Genomic DNA, 23,514 nt, shown 5'->3' with positions numbered 1-23,514 from the left:
ACAGGAGGAGCTCAGGCTTAGTGACTTGCCCAGTAAGTGATGAGGTCAAGAACCGAACACAGAAAATCCTAAAACTCTTAATTCTACAAATCTGAACGTCGTTGCCAGCCTCTATTATCTCTCCAGAAAGAAAAAAGGACCAAAGCATACAGAATCCTCTAGACTGAGACAGATTAATCAGGTCAAGGAAAGAGTGCTCACAGAAAATGCCTAGACAAATTAGCACAGAAAAAATTGACTGGGAGTCACCACATCAAACAAGAACTTTCTCCAAAGGCAGGAGTTTTTGAAATGCAGCAAAATTATTATATTGTTTATCTGCCATGTGTCCAGTCCAGAGGTTTGAGCTCTAGGGAAAGACTTCAAGGAGTTCGTTTGTTTACCAGTTTCTCAAGGGTATTCAATAGACAACAGACCTACACAACATTTCTACTTCACAGTTAAGTGCACAGGCTCTGGAATCAGATAACTTTTGTTTAAGTACACTTAATTGCTGTGATGCCTTGGGCAGGTTACTGATCTCTGATCTTCAGCTTCCTCATTCATAAAGAGCAATGATCTAGCTGAACTTCAGCAATCCCTGGAGGCCAGTATTATTGCCTCAAATTAACACACAAAGGAAATCTAAACCCAAAGATCTGTGCATATTAATTATAAAATAAAGCCATAAAATTTTAGAGATGGAAGAGCCTATAAACATCTAAACCAATGTTACTTACATAATTATGTATTTTTACCTATATATATTTTTTAAATGCTGGCTTTACATTTTGCAGAAGTGTTTAAGATGATCCAAAGAAAATGAATACACACAAACTAGCATAGTAATACATAATGCAAAAAGGACCTAATGATAACACAATGCCTGAAGTTCAGGAAATAATAATCACCTCCACCCTCTTTAAGAGGGCATGTGGCACCTGTTCAAGCACTAGTAAGAGCAGAAGAGTATAGTTAGTAAAAGAGATGGATATTAAGAGATTAGAACTCCCCCAAGTTATACAGCTGGTCCATTCATTAGACAATTTAAAAAACTCTTTAATTTTATCACCTGTACTGTTTCCTCCTACCCAACGAATTCTTAACCCCCCCACTTCCCCCGCCTTAAAAATAGTGGCAAGCAGATAAATAGCCAGTCACATAAAGGCATCCTCCTCAAACTCAAGGCTAAGATACAAAATGCAAATCCAAATTCCAACACTCTTGGTCCAGGGGCTCCAATCTGGGCAAGAGGAATGAGGCAGAATTAAGAGCTCAACATCAGCAGGAACTTCATCTCTGGCCCAGACCCTGCGGGGCTCAAAAACAGCCCTGCTCTTAGAGCGGTGCAACTCTCAGCTAGCGATGCTTTCACGCCTGCTTTCTCATTTGTAAGATGAGTTATAATGTGTGAAATAATTAATGGGTGAAGCAGTGCCTAGTATGGAGTAAGTCTCCACAGCCACAGGGACAAGAGAACAGTCACTACTACATCCTCAGTGCCCAGGGTAATATCGAGCACACAGCAGGCACTCCAAATGTTTGCTGAATAAAGCAGAGGCCCAATTAAAGCCAGTCTGAGAGTCAAACAAAATTTGTGGGTCCAACCTGTAAGTGAGCCCCTAACTTACTCCAAACTAGGGATCACATATTCCAAGGATGGCCCTGGTCATCAACAAAAAAAGAGTCTATTCATTTGCTCCAGGTCACAGCCTCCAACAGAGACCCTGCCTCTGAAGAGCCTCAGCACACCAAAGTTCTACTTTTATTTCACCTCAAAAGACTACTACTTGCTGCCCTGGGGCTCCACTGTCTTCTTCATCTTTAGAAGCAACAGGCTCACAAAATGACATCTCAGGCACTTGACTTTAAGTCTCCTTTAAAGAGACTTGGTGACAATTCTCAGACCCATGGCTGCACTCTGCAGCTTTCCTATTTGAAAAGCTGCAGGCAAGCTTTGAAAGATATCACCTACTAAGAAATGCAGCAAAGAGAAAGGGAAAGGCAAGTCAAAGACAATTCCACTATCTGCCTTTATGTTATTCCTGATTCTTAAAAATAAAAGATGAACCAAATCATTCTTAAATGGGTAGACAGAAAAGGCACCCAAAAAAAGGAGCTCAGCAATCCAAGGCATCCATCCCTAGAGCACTCGTTTGGCCAGAAGGAGACACTCTCTGGCTCTGCAAATGACAAGGGAAATCATACACAGAATGTAAATTTCATTTCTCCCCTGCCAAAGGGAAATTTGCAAAAATTGTTTTACAAAAGGTTCGAAAATCTCTAAGGATAAGTTTAAACTTCTTTCTGAGCGAAGATCGAGGACATTCCTTCCCAGACCTTTGAGTTTCAAGGATATTGGGAGAGGTAAAAAAGGAGAATGAGGGAACGGGAGAGGGAGAGGATGTGTTCGTTCTATTTTTAAACCCTCGCCCACAGTTTAGAGTAAAGGAACATTCTGATTCTGTACTCCCACCCCTATCACCTTCTGCTAAACACAAGAATCAGAACCTGCACACGTACGTGGTCCTGATTCTAGATCTGATGGGTTACAAGCTGCCACTGCTCCAAAGAATCGCGAGCTGACCAACCACCCTATCCAGCCCTTCTCTGGGAAGGGAAGGAGACCTCTCGGAGATCCCGGCGGCCCTGAGCAGGCTTGAGCAAAGGGAGCGAAGCAGGCACAACCCGCCTTTTCCTGAGGGGAGGCAGCGCCCCCTTGGCGGGGCACGCTCCATTCCCATGGCTGGGCACTCAGGGGTGAGCAACTCTCCCCCAAGGAAGCCGGAGTCGTGGACGCGAAGGGGTTTCCCAATATGCTACGGCGCTCCAGGCACGCCAGTCCCACTCCTGGGACACCTGTGTGTGCGCGCACACCCACCCGCGGCGCCCCAGAGCGCTACTCGCGCTCGGTCACCTCCCAGTCACCCCGGAACGCAAACGGCCGGGTGACGGGTCTCTTCCTTCACTGTCTTGTTGCTAGCTCGCCCCTTTTACGTATCCTTTCCGCCTCGCGACAAGGGTCTACGCCCGTCCCTCAGCGCCCGGGGGCAGAAATCCAGCCGGGCGCGGGACCCCTAGGTCTCAGCGCCGCCCGACGGCCCCTCCCGCCCGGGGCACCGTCCCCACCAGGCTCCGGGGCACTCACTCTTGAGCGCGCTGATGAGTGACTTCCCGTCCTTGATGAGCTCCTTGATGAATTTGTTGGTCTTGTCTAGCTCCGCTTCGTGCGACTTCAGCGTCTCTCGGAAGTGAGGGCTGTCGAGGCAGCAGTCACTGAATTCGAGCGCGGGCAGCCCCATGGTGTCCGCGGCGCCCAGTCGGGGGGCGTGCCTCCCCCGGGGCTCCGGCGGCCCGCAGCCGGGAGCACGCACGCGGTGAGACCCCGGCCGGCACCCCCGACGGCCGCCGGCTCCACAGGTGTGGCGCCGGCTCGCTCTCAGCGCGGTGTCCGCGGGCGCGCACGACTCCTGAACAGAGCCTGGACGCGAACGAAGAGCGGCTGCTCCAAAGGCGTGTAACCGAGAGGCCGCGGAGCAGGAAGAGCAGCGGCGGACCCGCGGCGGCGACGGGAAGGGAACGAGCAGTCGAGCGAGTGCAGCAGCCGCCTCCCCGCCTCCTTCTCCAGTTCGCTCTCCTGCAGCTTCGAGCGCCCTCTCACAGCAGCCTCGGCCGCCCAGCCGGCGTCCGGGCTGGCCGAACCTGCTAGCAATGACCTAATCCCAGCCGAGCCAATCAGAACCCCGCCTCAGCCCTACCCACGGGCCTTCCGAGGATGCCCGGCCCTTCCGCGACCATAACCCAATCAATGGAGTCCAGAGGCGGGGTCTAGGTCGGGGGCGTGGCCCACGCCACCGCCTAGGTCCGCAGCACAAGCTCCGCCCCCTCCCGTCTGCTGTGGGTTGCGGAGTCCGAGCCGGGAAGGAACGGTGATCGCTGCCTCAAGGGCCCGCACAGCTGCCGGGATCCGAGCCGGAGACGGTGCGTCTGCATATCTGGGGAGTGGAGGAGCCTAGATGTGCCGAACATGAAAAACCTAGGAATTTAGGGCTGCAGTTCCCCTAAGACTGAGGCAATCGTGCTTACACTCAAAATGCATTCCCCAGTCGGACACGACCGAAGCGACTTAGCACTCGCGCACGCCCCAGGAGAACCCCGAGCGTACCAAGCGACCACGTCGCCCCTAGACACAAGCTCCTTCTTCCACTCAAGCAAAACATACTTGCATCTTAAAATTACCAGCTCTTCTGGCCTGCAGTCTTCCCGCCCCCTACAGTCCGGCCCCCTCACGGCCACTCCTGCTCAAAAGCCGCCCACGTCTGCCCCCAACCGAAGGATCTAACATCCTTTCAAGAATTTCAGCCGCCTGTTTTCCTGATGGGCACCTCACACAATTTTACATAATTACGTCCACTGCTGTAGTCCTTTGCTACACTGTGAGCTTCAAGAGTACGAAATAAGCCACCGCCGCTTTCTTGTGCGCTGCGGCAACCCTAACGCCTAGAACAGTGGGTGGCATCTAGTAACAGATATTGAGCACTTACCTTGTGCTATATGTGCTACAGCGATTGATAAGTATTTGTGGAATAAATGAATGGATCCGTTCCCGTGTCCTTCTCCACTTTTGTGCAATGTGTTGCCCTATTGCCCTTGGGTTCCACCACAGTAATCAATCCAGGCAGCTCACTAACTGCACCTGTCAGGCTGGATCCCACAGTGTCCAGTGCTGAACTGTGAAGTGCTAGAGGATAGGGACTGTCTTTGAATAAATTATTCGTATGTCTAGGAAGGAGGAGCCCTCCAGTTAGGTGGTTTTGTGTGTGTGTGTGTGTGTGTGTGTGTGTGTGTGTGTGTGTGGCTTTTTTGTTTTTTGTTTGGTTGGTTGTCTTTGTTTTTGTTTTTACATAGGTTTGCTATGTGCAGGCACTAGACTAGATACTAGAGATGCAAAGATAAATAACACAGAATGAACCTGTCTGCTACTGGTTAGTGGGATAGAAAATCGACAAGCAATAGCAATCCTGCATAGTAAGTTGGGAACATTGAGAAGGGAATGCTAACTCAGGAGCTAGAGAAGTCATCTACGTGGAGGTACTGATTTATTAAATGCATAAATGAATGAATGAGTATGATCTGTTTGCCAGTTGTAGCTACAGATTTAGACTTGATAGCAGGCCCAAACAGTTATCAGATGGATAATTAAAACTCTGAAAATAGTTGTTCCTCAGTTGCCAAGAATGAGAAAGATGTGGAATGGAATTCCATGAAACTAAATCTGCTTAATGCTATATCTTGAGCACTTAAAAGTAAGTGTTCTGGCTCTTAAGTAATACATAACAAATGACGCCAAAACTTAATAGATTAAAGCAACTACAATCATTGTATTTTCTCTCCTAATCTCTGTGGATCAAGAATTTGGGGGACAGCTTGACTGGGTTAATCAAGATTGCCAGGAGAAATATCAATAACCTCATATATGCAGATGACACCACCCTTATGGCGGAAAGCAAAGAAGAACTAAAGAACCTCTTGATGAAAGTGAAAGAGAAGAGTGAAAAAGTTGGCTTAAAGCTCAACATTCAGAAAACAAAGATCATGGCATCCAGTCCCATCACTTCATGGCAAATAGATGGGGAAACAGTGGAAACAGTGAGAGGCTTTATTTTGGGGGGCTCCAAAATCACTGTAGATGGTGACTGCAGCAATGAAATTAAAAGGCACTTACTCCTTGGAAGGAAACTTATGATCAACCTAGACAGCATATTAAAAAGCAGAGACATTACTTTGCAACATAGGTCCGTCTAGTCAAGGCTATGGTTTGTCCAGTAGTCATGTATGGGTATGAGAGTTGGACTATAAAGAAAGCTGAGTGCTGAAGAATTGATACTTTTGAACTGTGGTGTTGGAGAAGACTCTTGAGAGTCCCTTGGACTGCAAGGAGATCCAACCAGTCCATCCTAAAGGAGATCAGTCCTGAGTGTTCATTGGAAGGGTGATGTTGAAGCTGAAACTCTAATACGTTGGCCACCTGATGTGAAGAGCTGACTCATTTGAAAAGATCCTGATGCTGGGAAAGATTGAAAGCAGGAGGAGAACGGGACGACAGATGATGAGATGGTTGGATGGCATCACCAACTCAATGGACATGAGTTTGGGTAAACCACAGGTGGTGGTGATGGACAGGGGGTCCTGGCATGCTGCATGCAGTCCATGGGGTCGCAAAGAGTTGGACATGACTGAGCGACTGAAGTGAACTGAACTGAACTGAACTTGACTGGGTAATCCTGACTTGGGGTCTTGCATGTGTTTGCAGTGAGATGGTAACGGGAGCATCTTCTTATCTTCACATGGGCTCAGGCTTCACTGTGTGGTCACTGGATGTGATCTAGTTGAGTCTTCTCACAGGGTCCTCAGGACCCCAGTATCAATGTTCCAGCTCACAAAAGGAAAGCTGAATCACCTTTTATGACCTAGCCTTGGAAGTCAAACACTTCTTCCACCTTTATTGACTACAAGCAAGTCAAAAGCTCAGATTTAAGGAGAGGCTAATCAGACTTCATTGGTGCCTCTGCAATAAAGAATCCTTCTGCAGTGCAGGAGATATAAGTTCAGTTCCTGGGTGGGAAAGATCCCCTGAAGAAGGAAATGGCAACCCACTCTAGTATTCTTGCCTGGGAAGTCCCATGGAGATAGGAGCCTGGAGGGCTACAGACCATGGGTCACAAAAGAGTCAGACACAAGTTAGGGACTAAACAACAACAATTAGACTGTACCTCCAGATGGGAAAGCAACAAGAAAGGGAGATACTAGTGCAGCCATCTCTGAAAAAAAAAAAAAAAATCTGACATTGTGGGCCTTGCACATAGTAAAGTATTCAATAAATGTTAAATGAATGAAACAAAATGCAGTATACAATTATTTATTCTTTTGAGGAATATTGGGCAAATGTGTATAAGTAATATATGTGTATTAGTAATAACAATAATAAATATTATCTATCATTTGTTAAGCTCTTAATTTGTGCCTGACACTATGCTAAATTATTTACATGCATTTAGTCCCCACAAGGTAAGATTACTACTAGGATAATCCCCATTTTTCAGGTGAGAAATTGAGGCCTGGAGTTGTTAAGTTGAACCAGGTTACCTAGCTATGAAATGTGTCTGGCATGTACACAAATGTATATTGAGGTATACATTTGTGTATGTGTAAGTATAGGGATAGCATGTAAATTTCTTATGAATTTTATCCAGAATTTCCACAAAGACCTCTCACACTTTTGATATTATCAGAAGAAGAGAACCAGAATGCAGTAGTACTGAGTACAGTAACTAGCCCCTGGAAGATGCCGCTGTCTCTGTCTAGGATGTATCTTCATGAAGTACAGTTTCTGTGTCATTCCCTGTACAGCCCCTGCACCTAGAACAGCAATGGGCACTTCAAAGATGCACAGTGCCAGTGGGAGGGGCACTTATTTAATAAGGAAGAAACAGTGACTCCTGTAACAACATAGGCTGTGGCCATGAATGCAAATAGAATAGAACAGTTAAAGCCCAGAAATCAGTTTCAGATGAGATACAGAAATTATTTAGGCAAAATGATCTGGCCTAAATATTTTGGATGAATATCTGAATTCCTTCAAATTAGCCAGTTAGTCCAAACAGTTCTACTTTTGATATCAATATATTTTAAATCCATATAATTTCTGACTTCAATTGTCCAATTAACTTTAAATCTGCAATACAATTACCTCCCCTTTGTAGAAAACAGGAAAGCACTCTCACAAATGTTATCTCCAAGCCCACACAATCAGAGGTGGGCAAGGGCCACTCACCCATGATTCCTAAACACAAGCTATAGAACACAGCTGGTCTATGATAAAAGCTCACTGGTCCTCATGTAACAGGACCAGGGTAGTACAGCTTCAGGACAGCTTCTAGCAGTTTAGCTGATGATATCGGCATAAGATCTCTCTCTCCATCACTTCATGAGACCTTCCTCTGTGATGCCGTCATTTTCAGAGGTTCTCTCTACTTCTCCAAACTTGCATCAAGCAGTGTTAGCAGTAAGAAAGTTTTGTTTGTTTTTCTTCCCCAAAAATCTAGCAGAAATACAAGACTAAAGCCAGAGATGAAACAGTCTCATTCCCAAGACATAAAGCCTTGGGAGGAGTTGCTCCCCCAAAGGACAAGCAAAGTGCTGTTAACAGGAGAAGAGAGCATTGCTGCTAAATAGGCAGACACTATAACATACAGTACACCTGACCAGTCCCCCACCCACCCCTCAAAACCAGTGCTCCTACTGCTACATTGCCCGGGTTTCGTAATTCTAGTTAGCATTCATTCAAGCTTTTTTTTATAGTTGATACCATATATTTCCTTACACATGACTTCACCTTTGTGTTCTTACTGGATAAGACATCAGTTATCCTATTTTAAAACAATGATTTGGGGATAACAGAAAATCTATTTCTTGACTGTGGCACAAAGGCATCAATATTTGTGAAAATCCATGAGTGCATTTTTGTCTATATAAATTACACCTCAAAGCTGGTTTTAAAAAATGATGATGGTGGTGGTAACATTAACAATGACATTTATTGTTTTTGCTGAGTAGTAGGATTCATGTTAACCATTTTTTTTGGGGGGGGGGTACTTCCTCACTTAACCTTTAGTAGAATTCTGGGAAATAGGTGCTGTAACCCTCCCTACTTTATAGATAAGGCAGCTAAAGCTTGAAGATGTAAGGTGCCTAAGGTCACATAGTTAGTGGTCGAACAATGCTTATAATTCAAATCTGTCTGCCTTCAATATCTCCATGAAAAGTGAAACTGAAAGTGTTAGTTACACAATTTTGTCTGACTCTTTTCAACTCCATGGACTGTAATCTGCCAGGCTCCTCTGTCCTTGGAATTCTCTAGTCAAGAATACTGGAGCTGGTTGCCATTTCCTTCTCCAGGGGATTTTTCCAAACCAGGGATCAAACCCGGGTTTTCTGCAGTGCAGATGGATTCTTTACCATCTGAGCCACCAGAGAAGCCCAACTACCTCCATACAAGATGTCTATCAGAAAGGCACTTTATATATGTAAATAATGATAGCCAAATACCTAAAAATGGAATAAAGATCACACATGAATGAAAAAGGAGGTATCTCATTCTGAAGTGTATGTGTTTTCCCTTTGCTAGTATGTCCCCGATACATCAATCACTATACAAAAGCCTCTAATTTGTTTTGGCTTTAAGTCTCAGGCCCTGTAATTTGTGTAGAAGCAACTGACTGAAACAGACGTAAAATTCTCATTTTCCTCCAAAAGAAAAAATGAGTAATATATCCTGATAAAACCACTGGCTTGCAGTTCTTTAAAGGAAGTGTGTGTGCGCGTGCCTGCGCGCGTGTGTGTGTGTGCGCGCGTGCACGCACACGCGCGCTTAGCTATGTCTGACTCTTTGTGACCCCACAGACTGCAGCCTGCCAGGCTCCTCTGTCCATGGAATTTTCCAGGCAAGAATACTGGAGCGGGTTGCCACTTCCTCCTCCTGGGGATCTTCCCAACCCAGAGATCGAACTCGTGTCTTTTTTTTTTTTTTTTTGAACTCGTGTCTTTTGCATCTGCTGCATTGGCAAACGGATTTGTTACCATTATGCCACCTGAGAAGCCCTGTTAAGGTAGGTAACAGCACTTAATTAACATTCTTTCATGCAAGAAATCAATAAAACTCATTCCTTGTACTACATAATTCTGCTGTATATGTTAGCAATATTTTTATTTCCATTTTTTATAATTTATTTATTCCATGCCTGCTACTTTTCTACCCAAAGTCCATTCCCCCATCTTCCTTACTCATTTAATGAGAAAGTACTTATATAACATTTACTATTTATCAAATACTCTTCTAAACTCTTTACACAACTTAATCTCATAACAACAAGATTATTATCTTATCTCCATTTTATACAAGAGGAAACTGAAAAGGAATCATCTACTGTGAGATAACCACTAGGCTACGAGCTGAGATTCTAACTGGTAGTATAGCTCCAATCTTAGGCTATGTTACTAGCAGAACCTCAAGGGCCCAGCTAAAGATTTCAATTCCTCTGACTTTCACACAGCTACTCATGACCATGGCCACTATACTGGCCACTGAGATATAACTAGAAATCTACTATGTAGGGTTTGGAAAAGGGTTTTTTTTTTTTTTTTTTTTTAAATAAGGAGACAACTGACACACATCTTTTGCCCACGTTCCTTCCTCTTCTTTTTGCCTAGAATGTGGGTACAAAGCATGAAGGAGGAGCAGCTATCTTGCAACTATGAAGAGGAATACCACATGCTAGGGACTGATGGATGGGAAGATAGTGAAAGCCAGATGCCATGGAGCCATAACTCTTATCCCCAAAGTGCCTTCCTCTCAACTACTCATCACTTGAAGGGGAAAAAAACATAACCTGTTTAAGTCCCATTAATGGGGTTTGTTGCTACTCAAAGCCAAACACAACTCTAATTGATAAAATGCACTAGTCACAAAACCTACTGTTTCACTTCTGCCTGAATTTTGGTCATCTGCATTAATACAGAGTTCTTACATAGCTTCCAAAAAGGAAAATTATTAGTTTTAAGAATTTTTCTTTTCCATATGCTTTATTACAGAATATTGAATATTAGTTCCCTTTGCTATACATCAGGACCTTCTTGTTTTAACTATTTTACATGAGTAGTTTAGATGTGCTAATCCCAAACTCCCAATATATTCCCCCTTAAACCATTTCTCCTTTGGTTTACATTTCTCCTTAAGTTTACTTCTATGTCTGTGAGTATGTTTCTGTTTTTTGACTGTGCTGGGTCTTCCCTGTGGTATGCATGGGCTCTTCACTGTGGCATGCAGGCTTAGTTGCCCAATGGCATGAGGGATCTTAGTTTCCTGATCTGGGATAGAACCCAAGTCCCCTGCATTGGAATGTAGATTCTCAACCACTAGACCACCAAGGAAGTCCCCATTTGTGTCATATTTTAAATTGCACATATAAGTGATATCATATGGTATTGTCTTTTTCTTTATGACTTACTTCACTTAGTATGATAAATTCTGCATCCATCCATGTTGCTGCAAATGGCATTATTCTGTTCTTTTTATGGCTAAGTAGTATTCCATTGTGTATATATACATCTTTATCCATTCATCTGTTGATAAACATACAGGTTCCTTCCATGTCTTAGCTACTGTTCATAGTGCTGCTAGAAACACTGAAGTCCAAATATCTTCTCAAATTAGAGTTTTTCTGGATATATGCTCAGGAATAGGATTGCTAGATCATTTAGCAACTCTAGTTTTAGTTTTTTGAGGAATCTTCATACTGTTTTCCATAGTTGCTGCACCAGGTGCACCAATTTACATTCCTACCAACAATGCAGGAGGGCTTCTTTTTGCCACACCATCTCCAGCATTTGTTATTTGTAGACTTCTGAATGATGGACATTCTGAATGATGTGAGGTGGTAACTCACTGCAGTTTTGATTTGCATTTCTCTAATAATCAGTGATGTTGAGCATCTTTTCATGTACCCGTTGGCCATCTATATGTCTTCTTTGGGGACATGTCTATTTAAGTCTTCTATCCACCCACTTTTTTGATTGGGTTGTTTTGTTGCTGTTGTTATAACTATTGAGTTGTATGAGCTGTTTGTATATTTTAGAAATTAAGCCCTTTCAGTTGCATCATTTGTAAATGCTTTCTCCTAGTTCATAGGTTGTATTTTCATCTTGTTTATAGTTTCCTTTGCTGTGCAAAAGCTTATATATTTAATTAGATTTTAATTTTTGCTTTTATTTCTATTGCCTTAAAAAAACTGACCTTGTATAATTTATATAAGAGAATGTTTTGCCTATGTTCTCTTCCAGGAGTTTTATTGTGTCTTATATTTAAGTCTTTAAGTCATTTTGAGTTTATTTTTGTGCATAGTATGAAGATGTGTTCTAACTTCATTGATTCACATGCAGCTATCCAGCTTTACAACATCATCTGCTGAAGAGACTTTTTCCCATTGTAAATTCTTGCCTACTTTCTTGCAGATTAACTAACGCCAGGTGTACGGGTTGGGCTTATTTCTGGCTCTCTGTTCTATTCCATTGATTCATGTCTTTGTTTTAGTGTCAATACTGCGTGGTTTCGATTACTATAGCTTGTAGTATTGTCTGAAGTCTGAGAGTGTTATGCCTCCAGCTTGGTATTTTTCCTTCAGAATTGCTTAGGCAATTCTGGGTCTTTTACAGTTCCATATGAATTTTAGGATTCTTTGTTTTATGTAAAATGTCATGGGTAAATGTACAGGGATTGCATTAGGTCTGTAGATTGCTTTGGGTAGTATGACCATTTTAACAATGTTAATTCCTCTAATCTAAGACTATGGGATATCTTCCTTTTCTTTGAATCATCTTCTGTATCCTTTATCAGTGTTTTATAGTTCTCAGAATATAAATCTTTTACCTCTTTGGTCAAGTTTATAAGAATGTTTTCTGAAGCATTTGTGGTAAAGATAGTATCTGATTTACAGGGCAGGATTGAATATTAAATAAGAAAGAATTAAAAAAACAATATTTAAGAAAAACAATAATCCATTAATAAAAATAAACTTATTCAAAAGCTGAGATGATACCAGAAAGGTGTCAAAATACAATTTCACTACACACTCAGGGTTATTTGGGTCAATAAAAGTAATTGGGCTATTTCTTACCATTGTTGCTACTAAAATGACAAAATGAATCAGCTTACTTATGAAAAATAACTTAAATTGAAGTAGCCCTCATACATTTGCTATCTTTCTTGCCTCTGGATCTTCCCATACATGTGTACAGTTTAAATGTTCAGTTCAGTTCAGTCACTCAGTCGTGTCCAACTCTTTGCGACCCCATGAATCGCAGCACGCCAGGGCTCCCTGTCCATCACCAACTCCCAGAGTTTACTCAAACTCATGTCCATTGAGTCGGTGATGCCATCAAGCCATCTCATCCTCTGTCGTCCCCTTCTCCTCCTGTCCCCAATCCCTCCCAGCATCAGGGTCTTTTCCAACGAGTTAACTCTTCGCATGAGGTGGCTAAAGTACTGGAGTTTCAGCTTCAGAATCAGTCCTTCCAATGAACACCCAGGACTGATCTACTTTAGGATGGACTGGTTGGATCTCCTTGCAGTCCAAGGGATGCTCAAGAGTCTTCTCCAACACCACAGTTCAAAAACATCAATTCTTCGGTGCTCAGCGTTCTTTATAGTCCAACTCTCACATCCATACATGACCACTGAAAAAACCATAGCCTTGACTAGACGGACCTTTGTTGGCAAAGTAATGTCTCTGCTTTTTAATATGCTATCTAGGTTGGTCATAACTTTCCTTCCAAGGAGTAAGTGTCTTTTAATTTCATGGCCACAATCACCATCTGCAGTGATTTTCGAGCCCAGAAAAATAGTTTGTCGCTGTTTCCACTGTTTCCCCATCTATTTGCCATGAAGTGATGGGACCAGATGTCATGATCTTAGTTTTCTGAACGTTGAGCTTTAAGCCAACTTTTTCACTCTCCTCTTTCACTTTCATCAAGAGGCTTTTTTGTTCCTCTTCACTTTCTGCCATAAGGGTGGTGCCATCTGCATATCTGAGGTTATTGATATTTCTCCCAGCAATCTTGATTCCAGTTTGTGCTTCTTCTAGCCCAGCATTTCTCATGATGCACTCTGCATATAAGTTAAATAAGCAGAGTGACAATATACAGCCTTGACGTACTCCTATTTCTATTTGGAACCAGTCTGTTGTTCCATGTCCAGTTCTAACTGTTGCTCCCTGACCTGCATATAGGTTTCTCAAGAGGCAGGTCAGGTGGTCTGGTATCCCCATCTCTTTCAGAATTTTCCACAGTTTATTGTGATCCACACAGTCGAAGGCTTTGGCGTAGTCAATAAAGCAGAAGTAGATGTTTCTCTGGAACTCTCTTGCTTTTTCGATGATCCAGCAGATGTTGGCAATTTGACTTCTGGTTCCTCTGCCTTTTCTAAATTCAGCTTGAACATCTGGAAGTTCTCGGTTCACATACTGTTGAAGCCTAGCTTGGAGAATTTTGATCATTACTTTATTAGCAAGTGAGATGAATGCAATTGTGTGGTAGTTTGAGCATTCTTTGGCATTGCCTTTCTTTGGGATTGGAATGAAAACTGACCTTTTCCATGTCCTGTGGCCACTGCTGAGTTTTCCAAATTTGCTGACATATTGAGTGCAGCACTTTCACAGCATCATCTTTTAGGATTTGAAATAGCTCAGCTGGAATTCCATTGCCTCCACTAGCTTTGTTCGTAATGATGCTTTCTAAGGCCCACTTGACTTCACATTCCAGGATGTCTGGCTCTAGGTAAGTGATCACATCATCATGATTATCTGGGTCATGAAGATCTTTTTTGTATAGTTCTTTTGTGTATTCTTGCCACCTTTTCTTAATATCATCTGCTTCTGTTAGGTCTATACCATTTCTGTCCTTTATCAAACCCATCTTTACATGAAATGTTCCCTTGGTATCTCTAATTTTCTTGAAGAGATCTCTAGTCTTTCCCATTCTGTTGTTTTCTCTATTTCTTTGCACTGATTGCTGAGGAAGGCTTTTCTTATCTCTCCTGGCTATTCTTTGGAACTCTGCATTCAAATGGGAATATCTTTTCTTTTCTCCTTTGCTTTTCACATCTCTTCCTTTCACAGCTATTTGTAAGGCCTCCTCAGACAACCATTTTGACTTTTTGCATTTCTTTTCTTTGGGGATGGTCTTGATCCCTGTCTCCTGTACAATGTCACAAACCTCCACCCATAGATCATTAGGCACTCTGTCTATCAGATCTAGTCCCTTAAATCTATTTCTCACTTCTACTGTCTAGTCATAAGGGATTTCATTTAGGTCATACCTGAATGGTCTAGTGGTTTTCCCTACTTCCTTCAATTTAAGTCTGAATTTGGCAATAAGGAGTTCATGATCTGAGCCACAGTCAGCTCCCGGTCTTCTTTTTGCTGACTGTATAGAGCTTCTCCATCTTTGACTGCAAAGAATATAATCAGTCTGATTTCGGGGTTGACCATCTGGTGATGTCCATGTGTAGAGTCTTCTCTTGTGTTGTTGGAAGAGGGTGTTTGCTATGACCAGTGTGTTCTCCTGGCAAAACTCTATTAGCCTTTGCCCTGCTTCATTCTGTACTCCAAGGCCAAATTTGCCTGTCACTCCAGGTATTTCTTGACTTCCTACTTTTGCATTCCAGTCCTCTATAATGAAAAGGACATTTTTTTGGGTTCTAGTTCTAAAAGGTCTTGTAGGTCTTCATAGAACCATTCAGCTTCATCTTCTTCAGCATTACTGGTTGGGGCATAGGCTTGGATTACCATGATATTGAATGGTTTGCCTTGGAAACGAACAGAGATCATTCTGTCGTTTTTGAGATTGTATCCAAGTACTGCATTTCGGACTCTTTTGTTGACTATGATGGCTACCCCCATTTCTTCTAAGGGATTCCTGCCCACAGTAGTAGATATAATGGTCATCTGAGTTAAATTCACCCATTCCAGTCCATTTTAATTCGCTGATTCCTAGAATGGCGACATTCACTCTTGCCATCTCCTGTTTGACCACTTCCAATTTGCCTTGATTCATGGACCTAACATTCCAGGTTCCTGTGCAGTATTGCTCTTTACAGCATCGGACCTTGCTTCTATCGCCAGTCACATCCACAACTGGGTATTGTTTTTGCTTTGGCTCCATCCCTTCATTCTTTCTGGAGTTATTTCTCCACTGATCTCCAGTAGCATATTGGGCACCTACCAACCTGGGGAGTTCCTCTTTCAGTATCCTATCATTTTGCCTTTTTGTATTGTTCATGGAGTTCTCAAGGCAAGAGTACTGAAGTGGTTTGCCATTCCCTTCTCCAGTGGACCACATTCTGTCAGACTTCTCCACCATGACCCGTCCGTCTTGGGTGGCCCCACACGGCATGGCTTAGTTTCATTGAGTTAGACAAGACTGTGGTCCTGTGATCAGATTGGCTAGTTTTCTGTGATTATGGTTTCAGTGTGTCTGCCCTCTGATGCCCTCTCACAACACCTACTGTCTTACTTGGGTTTCTCTTACCTTGAACACCTCAACATATTAGAGGTCCTGAGACCTAAACAGAGTAAAACTAGAAATTTTAGCGACGTAGGTCCCAATCCTTCCTTGTCCTAAGTGACCACGACCTCAGAAAACCCAAACTAAAGCACTACAATAACCTGTTTCCCTAGCTATAAGTTGGTGAAAGCAATTGGAATATATTTTTTAGGGCTATTGTTACTGATAAAGTATTATAAGTGACAAGGAAGAAACATTTTGCAACAAAGAAGGGTCAAATAGTATATCCATGTGTATAAAAGAGAAAATAGTAGACAGATCTACTAAATTGATTTAAAAGATATAATTTCCTACTGTTTTCAATTTTTTTAATTGAAAAAATAAAATCAGAAGTCCCAATGAACACCATTGAATTATCTTTGAACTGAGCTATTTATGGAGTCACAGAACCATGGAGCTTTAGAACGAAAAGAGATTATGGAAAATATCCAGTGTAATCACACTGTTTTAAAGGCAAGGAAACTTAATACTAGAGAATAAAGATACTTCCCAAAGGTCACTTTGGGAATGAAAACAGTCTAATAAGGAAAGATACCTTCTGAAACCTGAATAAGAAATAAGATCTTATAAGAAAAAAATATGGGGTTTCCATCCCTAGATTTTAATGCTGGCTTTGATACATAGTTTTGAATCTGTTACTTAACTGAGACCCAATGTCTTCATCTTTAAATAGCATTGATAATTAATATCTCATAAAAGTATAGTTAAGAACAAATGAAATAATACACACAGTACACTGAAGGGGCACACAATGAATGCTCAATAAATTATAACTATAATTTCTATTATGTGAACTTTAAAGACCTCACAATTTACCATACCTGCTAAAAAATATTTAATTTGTGGGTTTTAAATGAGCTAAGTAAGAAATAAGACCTAAATATCTGATGTCTTACCAAAAATATTATCTTTATTAGTTCAAACAGTTCCCTTCGATTTCTATTCATAGCATTCCTGAAAGACAATGTAGGGCTTTTTCAAACTTGAAATCACCAACTGACATACTTTCACTTTAGGATGGGATCTGCTTGACACTGCTTAAAACAAGTTTGTCCCTGAAATATCCCAAAGATTATTCAACTATGGAGAAATCCTAGCACCTCAAAGCTTGTAATTTTCTTTCTTATCTAACAAAATTTTATGAAGATAAAGATTGTAGTACTTAAAATCTAGTTAAGAATGTCTTCAAATCATCTTTTTCAAAGTTATGCCGCAAGCAAAATCTTGAACACTGGACAGACATGGGTTTTAACTGAAGTCCTGCCACTTGCTGACTGCGTGACCTTAGACAGTGAAGTAGTTCATCCAAGCCTCAAGAGTTTTAAGTGTAAAATGGGGATAATAATAGTATCAACCTCAAGGAATTTTATGAAGATTAAATGTTAGGATGCATATTAAAAGCTTACTTAGACCAGTGTCTGCACTGTATTAAGTGTTCCCCAGAAAATTTTAGCTAAATTAAATGGTAACTAGGAAAATTCCATGGATGGAGGAGCCTGGTAGGCTGCAGTCCATGGGGTTGCTAAGAGTCGGACACAACTGAGTGACTTCACTTTCACTTTTCACTTTCATGCATTAGAGAAGGAAATGGCAACCAATTCCAGTGTTCTTGCCTGGAGAATCCCAGGGATGGGAAGCCTGGTGAGCTGCTGTCTATGGGGTTGCACAGAGTTGGACACGACTGAAGGGACTTAGCAGCAGCAGCAGCAGCAGGGACTTCCCTGGTGGTTCAGTGGCTAAGACTTCGCACTCCCAAGGCCAGGGTTCAATCTCTGGTCAGGACACTAGATCCCACATGCCGCAACTAAGACCTGGTATAGCCAAATAAATAAGTATTAAAAATTTAATGGTTACTAACCTCTTTGTTGGAAGATGAACTTTGATAAGTCTCATTTTTATAATCTTCTGTTTCTTCTGGCGGATGTTACATAAAATTGGAAAAGAACTGATTTTTCAGCCTACTCCTATAAACTGTCGAGGGCAGATGCTCACGTGAAGATGGAACTGGAGGTAGGCTTCCTCCCTTGTTCTAACAAGAGCCTCAAGTTCAATTCAGGACTCTAAAAAGAAATATATTTGCTGGTTACTTTGGAACCATCAGGATATTAGAGTTTAGAGAAGCTTCCCTGCTGTCCTAGTGGAAAATAGTCCCCAAACTTAGTCTGCACTGTTATTCTATGTCTCAGACTCCTGATTATTTCCTTCAGTGTAGACATAACAATTTGAAGCTATTTTGTTTATTTGTTGACCCCACACACATTATCCCCCTCTCTTCCACTCCTATCCCCTCTGCTAGAATGTAAGCTCTTTGTTGTCATAGACAGTGCTGGTACCCAGTGGTTCACAGCTATAAATCCAGGGCCTAGAACAGTGCCTGTGTATTGTCAATTCCCAGTAACTATTTGGTGAATGAATGAATGATTTTATGAATGGGAAGCCCCAGCAGGTGCTCAGGGCTTTAGATTTTCCCTAGAAGTGTAGAAACGAAGGTGAACTGATCTTGCAGTTACCCTAAGAGGAAAAGAGAACTAGTAAAATTCATGACCACATAGACTCAGTAATGAAGTCCACAACTACATGGGACTCAGAATCCCTGCAGGGGGTTGCAGGGGAGATAGGGGTGGGGAACAAAGGAAATAACTGGTAGCTGCGTGACCTCAAGCCAAAAAATTATACACACACACACACACACACATGTACATATACAAAAAGACACTATCCACTGAGACTTAGGGTAAATTAGAACTTGGTAGGTTGTTTTTTATTTCAGGCACAATAATCTTTCTTCACTTAACCTCTGGGTCACCACCCCAGAGGACCCACCAAGAGGTGGGTCACAACCTCTTGGATCTCTTTTCTCATTGGTCCCTCCACCTTGGCCTCCTTTGCTGATTCCTCCTCATTTTCCCAAGTTCTGAACACCAGACCGTTCCAAGTTGGTCCTCAAACCTCTATTCCTTATACACTTCCTAGATGACCCCTACCTGCCTTATGTCTGCAAATACCATCTGTAGGCTAAAACTTCCAAGTATCTATCCTCCCTTTGATCTCCCTTCTGAACTCCAGATAGGTACCCACAACTCAGCTGTTCAGTATTCCCCCCTTGTACACCTAACAGACATAAACTGAAAAGGGGGCCAAAACTGAACTCCTGATTTTTACCCCTAAACCTGCTCCCCCCCCCAATAGCAAATCCATGCTTGCAGTTGTTCAACCCCAAATCCTTGGAATTATCCATTTTTTCCCTCTCTACAATCCATATCCAATTACCGGCAAATTCTTTTGGCTGAGTCTTTGATATACACCTATAATCTGACTATTTTTCTGCCTCTTGGCTACCACCCTGGTCCAAGTCACCATCATCTTTTGCCTAGAATCACAACAGTTCTAAAACTAGTCTCTTGGCTTCTGCCCATGATGCCTATATATAGTTAAAGCCTCTTCCAAGCAGCCAGAGTGATCCTATCAGAGTATAAAATTTCATCAATAATCTCCTCTAATCAAAACTCTTCAACAGTTTTCCATCTTACCAAAGTAAAAGCAAAAGCATGATCTGAGCCAGAATATCTCTTCTCATCTTATTTCTATCTTTTCCCCACAATTCACTCTGCTACAACTGGTGGACAATCTGAATGGATTTCAGATTAATTTAGAAAGTATTAGTCTGAAAATTCAGGAAAAGGTTTAAAATGTCTGACTATAAGTAAATAAACTATTTAAGTTAGAGAAATATCTGATTTTTTTAAATCTGCCATTCCCTGATCCCATGGTATGAAATCAGCATAAATATTAATATTTTAGGGTCTTTAGTATTTGCCTAGAGTTAATCTTTTGGGCCAGAAAATGCAAATTATATTACCTCCAAGTTTCTACTGATAACTCTTGATCTCGGTCTTGGATAGCATATCCTCTAGCTTTTAGTATTTTATGGAGTGCTTTTTTCACACTATAAAAGTACCAAGGCTAAAAAACCTGCTCTACTTAAAATGTAGTCCCCTTCAGCAGACATGAAATCCTACTGTGTTTCAGGTAGTGGGTAGGCATTGAGGAATCAAGGATGAACAGACATGCCCATATCTTCAGGAACTCACACAGGAGTCCAGGTTGCAGCAAGAGGATTTGATGTTAATAGTGTAATGATGGAGGGATGGCCACCATGCTATGAAAGCCAGCTAGAGGGCACCCAGATCAGTCTAAAGAAGGTTAACAATGTTTTCTAGAGGATATGATATCTCATTGGAAGCATAAATGATGTGCAGAAATGGGAATACCGGGTAGGTCATATTCCAGACAGGAAGTAGAGCATGAGCAAAGCCATGAATCTGGGTGCTGGTGTGCAAGAAATAACAAACATTCGAGCCAAGCCATCTTTAAGATGAGACTGGAAAGAGAGGCAGAGAGCAGGACACAGGGAACTTTATTTGGCATTTTAAGGAGTATGAGCATTGTTCATAGGAAACAGAGAGTCACTGAAGAGGAGAGTGTGATGCTATATGGATACATTTAGAGGCAGACAGATGAGTAGGGAGGCTGTGGCAGCGTCCAAGTAGAGGGTGCTACAAGTCTGAATTAGGACAGGAGGAGTGGAGATGTAGGAGAAGGAGACAAATAGAAGAAATATTGAGTTAAAATTAGTAGAACTTAGTGTGAAGGAATCAAAAATCCAAAATCAAGGAATCCAAAATCACTGCCGATGGCGACTGCAGCCATGAAATTAAAAGACGCTTACTCCTTGGAAGAAAAGTCATGACCAACCGAGACAGCATATTAAAAAGCAGAGACATTACTTTACCAACAAAGGTCCATCTAGTCAAGGCTATGGTTTTTCCAGTGGTCATGTATGGATGTGAGAGTTGGCCTATAAAGAAAGCTGAGCACCGAAGAATTGATGGTTTTGAACTGTGGTGTTGGAGAAGGCTCTTGACAGTCCCTTGAACTGCAAGGAGATCCAACCAGTCCATCCTAAGGGAGATCAGTCCTGGGTGTTACTGGAAGGACTGATGTTGAAGCTGAAACTCCAGTACTTTGGCCACCTGAAGTGAAGAGCTGACTCATTTGAAAAGACCCTGATTCTGGGAAAGATTGGGGGCAGGAGGAGAAGGGGATGACAGAGGATGGGATGGCTGGATGGCATCACCAACTTGATGGACATGGGTCTGGGTGGACTCCAGGAGTTGGTAATGGACAGGGAGGCCTAGCGTGCTGTGGTTCATGGGGTCACAAAGAGTCGGACATGACTGAGTGACTGAACCAAACTGAACTGAGTGTGAAGGAGCCAAGAAGGAGGTGGCAAGCATAAACCTGAGGTTTCTATCCCTGAGGGTATTACCAAATACAAGTAGTAACAGGATCAGGCATGAAGAAGATTTCATTGTGATGTATGTTGAACTTGCAGCATTAAGGGAAAAGCATTGATTCATTTATTCATTGATCGAGAATTCTTTATAAAGTACCTACCATGTGAATGTCCAAATTTGAATCTGAAAGGAGAGGTCTGGACTTCAGAGAGTTGGGTGTCATTAACTTGTGGGATGATCCTTCAAGGATGGTTGGTACTGTACCTGGCACAAAGGATGCTGTCCTTGGGCATCTGTTGAAAAGCATGGATGAAGAGCTACTCTGTGAGACTTTGTAAGAAGAGAAGAGCTGGGAATCAATGATGAAGCTCTAGAAAATACCAGTGGTTCAGGCCTGGATAAAGGATACGGAGATGGAAAAGTCAGAGATGTGGAGGACTAGAAGGGTATGGTATCATGGACATAAAGTGAGGTAGACATAGGACCCAAGTACACACACATTATTGAATATTAGAAGGACTTCATGAATTATTTCTAAGTTGAAGGTGAAACATGTCTTGAGACAAATATAAATAAGAATGAGCATTTCTTGTTTTCTAGAGTTTTGTCACCTTGTAATCCAAGGGCTACTGGGCAGTAGTTGCATTTCCAATCACCAAATTTAATTACTAAGTTTATGCTATTCTGTGCTTTTGCTTTAAATCACTTTGGATAATGTTTTTCCCCATTTATGATGATTATTTTCTGTCCATGGTGTTAACTCCCTCAGTTGCTCAGTTGTGTCTGACTCTTTGCAACCCCATGGACTACAGCACGCCAGGCCGTCCCTGTCCATCACCAACTCCCAGAGTTTACTCAAACTCATGTCCATTGAGCTGATGATGCCATCCAACCATCTCATCCTCTGTCATCCCCTACCCTTCTTGCCTCCAATCGAAACCAGCATCAAGGTATTTTCAAATGAGTCAGTTCTTCACATCAGCTGGCCAAAGGATCGGAGTTTCAACTTCAACATCAGTCCTTCCAATAAATATTCAGGACTGATTTCCTTTAGGATGGACTGGTTGGATCTCTGCTGTCCAAGGGACTGTCAAGAGCCTTCTCCAACACCACAGTTCAAAACCATCAATTCTTTGGTGTTCAGCTTTCTTTATAGGCCAACTCTCACATCCATACATGACTACTAGAAAAACCATAGCTTTGACTAGATGGACCTTTGTTGGCAAAGTAATGTCTCTGCTTTTTAATATGCTGTCTAGGTTGGTCATAACTTTTCTTCCAAGGAGCAAGTGTCTTTTAATTTCATGGATGCAATCACCATCTGCAGTGATTTGGGAGCCCCCCAGAAAAAATAAAGTCTGCACTGTTTCCCCATCTATTTCCCATGAAGTGATGGGACCAGATGCCATGATCTTAGTTTTCTGAATGTTGAGTTTTAAGCCAACTTTTTCACTCTCTTCATTCACTTTCATCAAGAGGCTTTTTAGTTCTTCTTCGCTTTATGCCATAAGGGTGGTGTCATCTGCATATCTGAGGTTATTGATATTTCTCCCAGCAATCTTGATTCCAACTTGTGCTTCATCCAGCCTGGTATTTTGCATGATGTATGCTGCATGTAAGTTAAATCAACACTGTGACAATATACAGCCTTGATGTACTCCTTTCCCAATTTGGAACCAGTCTGTGGTTCCATGTCCAGTTCTAACTGTTGCTTCTTGACCTGCATACAGATTTCTCAAGAAGAAGGTCAGGTGGTCTGGTATTCCCATCTCTTTCAGAATTTTCCACAGTTTGTTGTGATCCACACAGTCAAAGGTTTTGGCATAGCCAATAAAGCAGAAATAGATGTTTTTCTGGAACTCTCTTGCATTTTCGATGATCCAGCGGATGCTGGCAATTTGATTTCTGGTTCCTCCGCCTTTTCTAAACCCAGTTTGAACATCTGGAAGTTCACGGTCCATGTATTGCTGAAGCTTGGCTTGAAGAATTTTGGGCATTACTTTACTAGCGTGTAAGATGAGTGCAATTGTGTGGTAGTTTGAGCATTCTTTGACATTACCTT

The 23,514-nt window shown here is 42.1% G+C and overlaps 1 protein-coding gene across 14 annotated transcripts in view; it reads right to left on the bottom strand.

The window, feature by feature from the left end:
* The window catches only part of ARHGAP26 (Rho GTPase activating protein 26), a 548,614-nt gene that overhangs the window by 456,490 nt on the left and 68,610 nt on the right, over positions 1-23,514 (bottom strand). For 5 of the 14 annotated variants that reach the window (XR_011486887.1, XM_070465557.1, XM_020911529.2 and 2 more), the window contains exon 1: positions 3,128-3,690. Coding sequence is in view for 5 of the 14 variants with exons in the window: in XM_070465557.1 (XP_070321658.1) it covers positions 3,128-3,281 (154 nt within the window). In the remaining 9 variants the exon portion in view is untranslated. Of the gene's footprint in view, positions 1-3,127; positions 3,692-18,013; positions 18,216-21,612; positions 21,985-23,514 lie in introns of those variants that run through there. The other 9 variants (XM_070465556.1, XM_070465553.1, XM_070465555.1 and 6 more) reach the window with 5 other exon arrangements.

Source organism: Odocoileus virginianus, chromosome 3 (genome assembly GCF_023699985.2).
Source record: "Odocoileus virginianus isolate 20LAN1187 ecotype Illinois chromosome 3, Ovbor_1.2, whole genome shotgun sequence".
Classification (NCBI taxonomy): Eukaryota; Metazoa; Chordata; class Mammalia; order Artiodactyla; family Cervidae; genus Odocoileus; species Odocoileus virginianus.
Note: the sequence above shows the minus strand (reverse complement) of the source record. Positions and strands in the feature narration are given on the sequence as shown.